This window comes from Ascidiella aspersa, chromosome 9 (assembly GCF_963924565.1).
Source record: "Ascidiella aspersa chromosome 9, kaAscAspe10.2, whole genome shotgun sequence".
Lineage (NCBI taxonomy): Eukaryota > Metazoa > Chordata > Ascidiacea > Phlebobranchia > Ascidiidae > Ascidiella > Ascidiella aspersa.
In genome coordinates, this window is record NC_139455.1 from 7,656,790 (window position 1) to 7,667,635 (window position 10,846).

At 36.4% G+C, this 10,846-nt stretch overlaps 1 protein-coding gene across 1 annotated transcript; it reads right to left on the reverse strand.

Annotated features, from left to right (window-relative positions):
* Window positions 1-5,563: 5,563 nt before the first annotated feature.
* Window positions 5,564-6,227, reverse strand: LOC146132149 (receptor-interacting serine/threonine-protein kinase 3-like). The gene is made up of 2 exons (XM_083397228.1): window positions 5,640-6,227; window positions 5,564-5,575 (listed from the first exon to the last, which is right to left on the reverse strand). The coding sequence occupies exons 1-2, from the start codon at window positions 6,225-6,227 to the stop codon at window positions 5,564-5,566; spliced, it is 600 nt and encodes a 199-aa protein (XP_083253354.1).
* Window positions 6,228-10,846: the final 4,619 nt, after the last annotated feature.

Consider the following 10,846-nt stretch of genomic DNA (forward strand, 5'->3'; position numbering starts at 1 on the left):
GGCGAAACGATCGTCACTAAACAACTGAACAATAATGGTGTTACATCAACAAAATGAACTCATAACGTTAAAGATTTTGCACAATTTGTAAAACTTTTTATGATTCGCAGTTAAGGAAATTGGGAACTCTGCACCTGGCATTACACGTTACCCAGCGAACACAAAACGTTATACAACCATTTTATAACGTTACCAATTGGTTGTAAAGTGGTAATACGTCGAAACACAACAGAGTAAATGCTATATCTTGTTTTTTCCCGAACGTTGTTCTGTTTACCAAGCTAAAACTAATATATAACAGAGTGTTGCTCTTCCAGCAGTATATATAATAGATCGACGTGCTATACAGAACGTCTTCATCAGGATACTGACGTATCGTGTAAAACAGATACAAAAACTAATGTTCAAACGTTATTATAACGTAAACATAAAGTTATAAATAGCCAAAAACTACAAGTGTTTATGCAACGTTAAAACAAGCGTTTAAAAATCGTCCTGAACATTTATTAGGACGTTGGAGTTCCGTTTTTTATGACCTTAGTGTTACTTTAATAGGCAACATTTAAATGCAATTTTTTTACTATATTTTCCATAACGTTCAAAAGTCGTGCATTTTAAAGGTATTTAATTGTACGTTAACGATGAGAATTTACTTACGTTATCTCAACGCTATAAAGCAACACATAAACCAGTGGTCGGCAAACTTTTTTTGTCGCAGCCTTTCAAAGCTATTGAAGGCCCACTACGTTTAACTATTACACGGAAAGTTTATTGGTTCGTATGTGTTGTTTGCACCATTGCATTTTCACTTGCTTTGCTACTTACCTCCACTTTTGCACCTCACCTTTCACGCTTTCACGTTTTTCGTTGGCACCTAATAATTAGTTACATTTGACACACACACCACTTTTCTCTCGTTGTTGTAGTTTGCGTAAACAAAAACCAATGTCGTTAGTCGTGTTTTGGGGCTAGCTGGAGAATCATTATAGAAACCCTGTGAATTGACGTTTCTGTCACCTTTTTAAGCGTTAGCCGCTTTTCGTTGTCTTAGTGTTTTATTATTTTACTGGTCGCTTATTTTAATACAATTAAAAGACAAGCATTGTAGCGCTTGGAAGACGACAGACCGTAAAGTAGAGAATAGCTTAACGTCACAAAACCACTACGACAACCAGTGTCAGGGTATTTGTTTTAAGTTGGTGGCATTAGAATATTTACGTTATAAAATAATAATAGTTCTAAGAACAACCTGTTGTTTTCAAACGAAGTATGAAGCTATCATCCAGTTTAAATGTGCGAAACAAATTGAGTTTATTTGTTTAAATTAGCAAAACTTTCAGTTAAAAGAATACGTGACGCATATGGCACATCAAGGGATTCGAACATTGCTCAAAATAACGGCAATAATAGTTTAATTTTACACAAATTGGACTGTAAAGGTATGAGTCGCATGACGCAAGAAATCATAGAATCTCGCATCGTGCTGATTAGATTAAAAATCTGATAAAACTACATACAAATTCTTACATTTGACGTTACAAGTGCTGTCATAGTTCAAGTAATTTAAGAAACGTATTGTTCTCATGTAAAACATTCTACAAAGCGAAAAAAATGCTCGCGAAGGGCGAAATTTTTAGAGTTTACATATGTTTAAGTTGGCAAGAAATATAATTTGACAGGCACTCTCAGGGCCACATTTGGCACGCGGGCATGAACCACGCTGGAACACCATAATTGTTAGCCACATCAACTTTTAAAATACAGTGCAATCAATGTACGGCTATCATGCGGCCCACAACTACACGATTACGTCACGCTTATATAACGTTTCACTTATGAACTTGTTTTACGTATATCGTTAAACGTTAACGTTTTGAAAAAAAGTACGTTATGTAAACCTTGCTAAGTAATGTTTTAAAATCTAATATTATTTTAATTATAAATAACGTTTAAAATCCGTACTCTTTCAACAGAGTTATTTAAACGTTAAAGTTGTGAATAAAATACCGTTAGCTAAACGTTTACATGTAATTTATAAAGGTATAAAATACCGTCACTCTTACATAACGTTTTTTTTTATTTTTTTTAACTTATTTTACGGATATGATTAAACGTTAAAGTTTTGACAAAAAAAACGTTTTTTAAACCTTTGTAGGAAACATTTAAATAGATTAGTTTTATTTTAACGAAAGATAAACGCTTAAAAACGTTTCGCTTATGATCCTATTTAACGTATATGATTAAACGTCTAGGTTTTAAAAAACAGTGATATTTAAAGCGTTTCAATAAAGAGATTTAAATCTCTTTGTTCCGAAGTAACATTTAGATATAAAGCTTACTTTAATGTAAGGGCAATTACGTTTAGAATCCTAACAGTTTGAATCGAAATAATTTAACATTTAAGGTGCGAAAAAAAACATTACCAAATTGATTGTTTGAAAAATATACGTGCCATATAAATTGTATTTTATTCTTATTCAAGTGAATTGTCAAACAAACACTTATTTGGTAAGTTTATGAAGGGTATTACATATATTCTGACAAAAGACATAGGTTGGTCTATTTAATGATATTATATTCGCAATTAACCTTGCCTTGACAAACAAATCGCATGTCATGTTTTGTGGCCCGCGGGAAACAGCGTTATTGGCATGAATGGCCTCCTGCTGGCTCGCAACGAACTCCGACCCCGTCCCGCTTCTCTACCGCGTAACTTTACTCCACACGACGCCCGATTGGCCCATATAAGGATGACATTATCACAGTCGAGTTTGGACGTGTTTTGCGCGAAAATCTGAACTTTGAGGAAGTGCAAGTTAAAGGCAGCTTTGCGCAGGAGCTTGTTGTCAGCAGTTTATCTTATTTGCCTAACACTTAGACTTTATTATCAAATATGTGTTTAGGTTAATAGGATAAGTTGTATGTGTTAGCTTCCTTTACAGGTTTTTATAGGTAAAAACGGTGCAGTGTTTATTGAATGTTATGAATTTTGTGATATTTATGAAAATATTGCAACTATATCTAACGTTTGAAACAAGTTTTAATTATATCTGTGGAAAGTTTGCACATCTGGGAGTGGGATATTGACAATAGATATATCGAAAAAAAGTGTCATTAAATAGAGACTATTTTGTGAAATTTGAAGACTAGTTACATGTTCCTAATTCAGTCGGCTGCTAATCAAGGTAACGTTAACCTGTATGATTTTTGATCATTTTATATGGGCTTAATCAAACCACTAATGTAAGACACATGTTCAATGCCCTTTTCAGAATTTTGCACCTCCAACATTTTTACCCACACAGTATCCCTACCCTACTGCATTTACTTTTCTTCATTTGGCGGATCCAAGCTCCCATTTTTAGTAACATGCACAAAATGTCACCATGATTGAAATCATGGGATGCCTTTACAGACTATGACAAGTTACTTCATTTAAAATATTTTTTAATGTAAGCGTGAAGATTGCCACATTTGTTTAACTTTTACCCACAAGTAAACATTAGGATTTTTGAATGTTATATTTACATGCAGTTTAAATATTGAAAAATACAAATATTTGAAAAAAAATACAATTTAAGTGCCGACCGTTGATGCGTACTTTTTCACGTGAGATATGCCGTGCAATAAATAAAATCAGTATTTTTTAATTAACACCAAACACGTGTTTTCTAATTCAGAAAACTCACTGCGGACACGTGGTATTAAAACAAGTCATGAAGGCATAAAAACAGTTACTCGTAACTGTAATTAGGTAAATGGGTGATGTAGCCTATCTAACTTTTGGGCAGTTTCAAGAAAGGGTCAAATAATATTTTGTCTACTCCAAGTTTCTCCGTTAAATTTGAGGTTGTTTAAATTGCAAGTTAAAACCACAAACGTTTAATTAGAAAAGGTCACCTTCCTTTATTTAGTGGGACAAAATACAAAAAGGTTTGGTGCCATAGCGTGGCTTGAGTACCCCGAAAATTACGACCCGCTGGAATTCTGTTTTTCCAGAAAGTTTATGTTTTCCTCGCAGACAGAGTAGAGCTGATGCTTCTTTGCGGCGTTTCCAAGCCCTTCATTCAGCAAGTCTAACGTCTGCCGCAATGTAACAATTCTGTCGTTGTGCCTGCCCACCATTTTTAAGCAATAATCAATGTAGTGGAGGCACCAAGCTTCGCTTTCGCACTTTAGGCGTCTGTCGTCGCTTTCTGTTTGGTGAAAATCACTCCAAATGGCCTGCATCTTTGGGATTACGTACTCGTCGATCTGCCAAACGTTTGAACCATTCGACCTAATTGCTCCCTCACTGGTGTCATGTAAATCCCAAAGGCAGTTTCGGACGCCGACAAAGTCAATTTTCGGTTTAGCCAAATGCATTTTTCAAGGATCTGGTAGAACAAAAAGGCCTCGGCAAACTTGCTTTCGCGCAATTTCTGTTTCGCGAAAATGTTCATCTCAAACGCGGTGGCTTTGGAAAGCGCGTCGATGACGTGGGCAATTTGATCTAGCAGCTCATCGGCCTCTTTGTATTCTCTATTCAGCAACTTGGAAGAAAACTCCTCAACTTTTATTTTAATTACATCTTTTGTTGGAGCTGCCGTAAAGAAGTTATGGTTTACTTTATGCGTTTGAGGCAAATTCACTACCATATGCTTATTGCTTACCGTTGTCAGGAAACATCGCTGTTAACGTTTGGAATTTGCCATCGTTGTCTGCATCATGCAAATAGTCAAATAAAAGAGAAGAAAATCACAGTGAAACATATACAGTAAATTGCTCACCTTTTCGCAAAAATGGGTCGATGCCTGATTGTACATTGACGTTCCCAACACCCTCTGCTATTCCCTCTGAAAAATATCATTCTGGTAAATCAGGGTTTTTTAAACTTTAATGCGTACCCCTAAAAAAATTGGGTTCGCGTGGACCATGTTCGGCATGGAATTTTCAGAGACTACGTCATAAAACCAGTAATTTTTAGAAACATACTGTTTTCAGGCAAACAACTGTGACAATGAAATGAAGTTTCAATACATTTAAGGGGAAGGCACCAAAGATTTTTTTTAATTAAACTCTTATATAAGTTTTGTATTTCTAATTATACACCACGATTTGAATTAGGCCTTCATGGTCATGGTCCGCCTTTAAAGTAGTCAACGTACCCCCAAAGGGTCCATGGAACCCAGTTAAAGAACCCCTGTGGTAAATGGATAACAAATTAATTTAATAGAATTAACCGTTACCAGTATTCTACAAGCAAGTTCCAGATGTAGGCCACCACAAGTTGCTCACCCATTGAACGCGTTCCGGTGCCCTGATCAGTCCGGTTTTCTGCTCGATTTCCTTGATTCATTTGTTGCAATGTTACTGTTGGAAATGAAATATATATCACACAATGTACCCAATGGGTGTTAACAAAAGCATAAGGCATTTAAATCAAATTTACACTTAGATTTTCCACTATGGCCGAAGGCTCTTAACTTCTATACTTTACCGCCAGTATCTATCCGTGAAGCAATAACTTCGTTTAAAGGAAGAAAAGCGAGCGACTGGTCGGGAATTTCTATATCCATTCTCGTCACGACCTCAACTGCGTGTTTTTTTATCTTGGACATGTCCAGCTTATTCATCAAGACAAGAAGGTCGTCTCTCACGACGGTCATTTCGGGCCGTTGATTGCGATCATGGTTCCAGCATTGAATTATTTTGTTCTGGAGAAGCTTCACAATTTCGCGATCTTGGGGACTTTCAAGCCCTCCTATGATATCCTCTATCTCTTGCATATCAGGTCTGCGTCCTTGTTTCACGGTTTCTATGAAGATGTCTTCGTCCGCGCTTTGGCATAGCCGTTGGCGTGTGAGCATCACGTACGTCATCAAACCGTAGCTGTACGTATCTTGTTCCCTTCGCACACGCATCACTTGGCCAGTCAGGCGTTCCGGGGCAGCGTATACGCGCGTCATTTCCCTCGGGCGCGTATCACTTCCAGTGGCCGAAGACGAACCTGTATACGAGCTTAGTTGAGCACTTCCGAAATCAGCAATCTTGCACACGAGGTTGAGGTCTAAAAGAATGTTTTCAGGTTTTATGTCGCCGTGGGCCAAGCGTTTCTTGGGGTTGAGATTGTGGATGTAGGCAAGCCCGGAAGAAATATCCACAGACATTTGCAACCATAGTCCCGGCTCAACATGAATTTCACTCACCACGAGCATCCAAAGATTTCCACCTGGTAAGTATTCCATAATAAGACCGACCGTACCTGTCCATTGAGTCCAGCCATGGACACGAACAATATTTTTGTGATTTGCTTCATGAAGGGCGTTTAACTCGCTTTGGATTCTGCAAAGCAGTTCGTTAAAAATATTTTTTTAGTAGTTACAAAAAAAAAAAATCCCTCTGTCAGGAGGAAGAGGAAGGAATCGAGATTTGGCTTGGTAGTACATGGCGTGCTTATCCAAGCGAAGCACATAGAGTTGCCAAACGGTAAAATTAATTCACAGGCCGTTATAACTCGGCTTCAGCTTACTTAATCTTTGATAGACTGATGTTACATAATATGTAACAGTGAACAGAGGGCCATATAGCTCAAGTCTTTTACAATATGAAAGTATTTATTACAGTCACTTTAGACATAAAACGCAACATTTATTCATGCAAAATTATTCAATCGTTTTTCAAATCACATGAATTCAACCTGCTCAATGTATATTGCATCAAGCGCTTTTTGTGTTGTTGCCAATATAGGATGTTACTTATAAGCGGGTCAAGGGTTTTCTAATGAGGTTTGTTTTAGTGTTGTATTGTTTTCAACTACTTTATATTCGTGACTAACACCTATTATTTTATTCCAATCACTTAATCTATTCCCCTCAGTGGCATTAATCTGGAATTTTCATTTCTTGTATTTAGTTCCATACGTGGGACTGAATATAGCAGAACACTTACTATACACACTGTACAATGCACAGTGTTTTCAGTTGAAATTACACATTTCTCGAAACTTTTTTTTCAATTTACTACATAGCCTACCTAACCCAAAGAATCATCGCGCTTTGCGCCAACATATTCTCTGTTTGACTGCTTGTTTTACCTTTTGAAACAAGTTTCCTTCGATCAAATGACGCCGTGGACACTATCACTTATGTTTTGCCGTTTAAAATCATATTTTCTGGAATGACAATCAATTTACACCTAGCAATCTACAACTCATCCTTATAAATTCGTAAATGTAACACAATAACAACTTGAATGTTCGATGCTTACTTACAGAATTACATTCCAAACTAACGTTTAGCTAAAGAAAGTCACAGGAACATCAAAACCACAGTAATCTAACAATTTTTCGCAACTGACAGGTGTTACATCTAAGCGTCTCTTTGCGCTATCTGTTCTATTTTTCTACTTAATAAAAACATCTTGTGTATTTGTGACTTGTGACTATTAAACAAATTATTCGCATAAATGGGCGTGAGTTTCAGTAAGTTGTATCAAGGGGACGCGGCCGAAAAAGTTTAAAAACCCTGTTTAAAAGTTCAGGCCAGTCAATTAAACGACACTTTCGCACTTGAGGCGGTTACCATGCTAACCTATTTCGGTTACATTTAGAGGTACAGTGCAGGCTACATGTTTTCTGATCACCGAAAAACAGAAGAAAACATCACATGATAATAAATTTGTTATTTGCCGAACATGTATAGCGCCATATAGTGCAACATTTAAGGCGAAAAGAAATGTTATGCAATTTTAACAAAATTTTCGCAATATTTATCTATTTACTATCCGTAACATTACTTTTTGGTTGCTTAATGTCAAAATAATATTTTAGAAACATCGGCTTAGCAAACATATACGGACATTATTCAGCACAGCGTGGTCCAACTTCTTTTCATCGCGGGCCAAAAAATTTTTTTTTTATCTTGCGGGCCAAGGTTTTCAAAGAGCGATTCTTAGGCTTATTGCTGGGTAATTACACGAAACCTATGGCATAAATACACACTTTATATAATGTACAACTTTGTTCAGCTACGGTAGTTACAAAATAATTTCAACACGAAAATTTTGCAAATTTGCCACATAATTTATTGATAAATGTGACGTCTGTGGTCGAGGTTCTTCCTCGATAACATCGTTGGTGTTCACGGGAAAATGCCAAAGAAAATATTTTTGAACAAAGTGGTATTGTTATGCATCACAGAGGATTATTCACAAAGTTTTTTTGTCGATTACAATAACAAGAAACAAAAATTGAAGTAATATTGCTAGGTTGAAGCAAAGCTGACTATCAGTTCGCGGGCCAAAAAAGCGGAACTCGGGCCTGCAGTTGGACCACATTGGTCCAGCATAATTTTCAATAGTATTTACAAGTGCATTTGCTCGAAGGATTGTTTCATTTTGTTTAAATAGGCAAAATCTAGTAATTTAATTATTGCGCTTGTTGGAACAGTAATTACTTTACATATAGCCGTTATAAAATGATTTTTTTTATCACACGAAGTTAAACATTACATAGTATTAAGCTGGTAAATATCCCATTTAACTTAGACAACGCCCGGTAGTCCATCTAGCCTTTTAATAAAGATTAACGAAAATATAAAGGGTCCGCTTACTTTTTTCTCAATTGGTTAATATCCCGTCTACCTCCAGTGAACGGAATGCATTTGACCGCCACAACATCAAGGCTTTCGTGCTTTGCAAGACACACGCTGCCAAATGAACCGGAGCCAAGATTGCCCCAATTCTCAACAAAGCGATTGAAACGGTGTGAGGCATACTCAATTATCTGCAAACCAAAACACAGTACCCACTCACTGACGCACAGGCGTGACAACGTTCATAAAATTAGACGTTAATAGTTTATATGGTATAGATATAGTACGCTTAATACGTGAGTGTTGCAATAAAAATGGCGTTTTAGACATTAAAAACAATTTAAAACAATGTGGATTTGTTTCAAATTACAGACTGATCCCCACCTAGATCGACTAATAAAACAAAACTTTGTCGTTAAAGCCTAATAGAAAACACATCTGAAGTTCGTGATGAAAAGCTTGGGAGTGAATATCGGGGTGTGATAAACCCCAGGGTTTATGAGTGAAAGGTCGATAAAACCAGCGAAGCAGCCAATCCAAAAAGTACATCGATTCAGACATGTACACTATACAGGTCATCCTCATTTAAACATTGCGATAAATAGGACTTACACCAAATACCGTATCTAATGGAAAACAAATCAGTGGAATTTTTACCCCTAATAAAAAGTGCCAGTTGATTAGTCTAATTTGAAAATACGGATGTTTAAAGTAGAATCTAGATAATTAGGGTCAAATTATGATAGTATGTCGGTTCCAATTGCCCGATATAAAGGCAAAAATGAATACGAATCCAATTTGGGTTGGAATCTAATTCCATATTCTACTTTAAACATCCCTAATTGAAAAAAAACTTGCGTCCAACCAAAAAAACATAACATAGTGAAGTAAAGGCCTGGTCTGAGACATCAGTTGCCCTAAAAAACGCAACACATAGCAACATGTTGTTTTACTTGTCAAAATTGGGATAAATAACCCAATATTTCCAAAAAACTATAATGAAAACTTTTCAGTTACACTTCACACAAGTTTTGACACAATGATCTCGTCAATTGTGATTTGTCCAGAATACTTCAGTCAAGTCAAGTATTTTTGCCAAAATGACTTAAATCAACTTAATAAGTTTTAGAACAGTGACTTAAGTATGCACGTAATGTAATTGATTACAACTCTGTTATTGTCTTAATGAATTAGTGCTTAAGATAAAGACACCAGAAATAAAACAAACGTACCTTGTTAGTCGATTCCAGTTGCGCCATTTTATATTAAATGCTCTAATGAAGTAGGAAAGTAAAATTTATTCTTCTGACATGTAGATGGTAATTCTTTCTTAAACTACGATCAAATTAACAACGGACAACAAACCTGCCAGCTTGTTGCCTGGTCGAAAGCCTAAGGCAAAAGCCACACAACTTCAACGAAATGCCAACTTCACAAATGTTCAACAACACAAACTTTTACACAGTGCCCAACCAATGTTGTGTGACGTTCCTTTTCACTCGCTTTATTGTTTGTTAAAACCCGCTCCCATACATTCACGGGCAGACATTGTTACTAAGTTACTGGGAGCAACGAGAATCGTGATACGTTTTTTACAATGGGAAAATGACATACCTATTGAGAGTGAATGATATATAAGAGAGACTTACAAATATCAAATATGTTTTGGTGTTTGGAAACAAACGAATCAGAAAGACAAGTAGTAATGCCTTTCTTTATACTGTTCAGGCGCAGCAAAGTCCGCCGTACGCGCGCAGGAACACACACACTGTCTGGCTAGCTACCTTACAGCTTTACGAAATGAAGTCGGGCAAAAAGTCACAATGAGATGTTTCTGGGGGCTGATTGGCTTTATTACCAACTAAATTTTGGAAAGGCAAAATAATTTGCCCTTTTAGCGTTTTTTCTTAAACTATCTTTAATAACAGCCATACGGAGACATTAACATCGCTACTTATATGGCCCTATCGGATAATACCTATCCTATCTTAATAAAAGTTTGGTATAATTTAACTCAATATTTAGCCACAACCAGCGTGAACGTTTTGTTTGATTGGACCAAAGCGAAGTGTGAAACCTTGGTCCTTTTACGTGTATGGTTTTAGTCGTTTTAAGGCTAAGATCATATTGAACAACATAGGTAAAAACACTTTGAAGAGGTGCATATTGCCAACTTATGGCGCACTGGTAGGCCTACTAGAAGATAAACACAGAAAAAACACACCTGGCCATAAAAATAATAATAAACAACAGAAGTTTTATTGAAGCTAGTT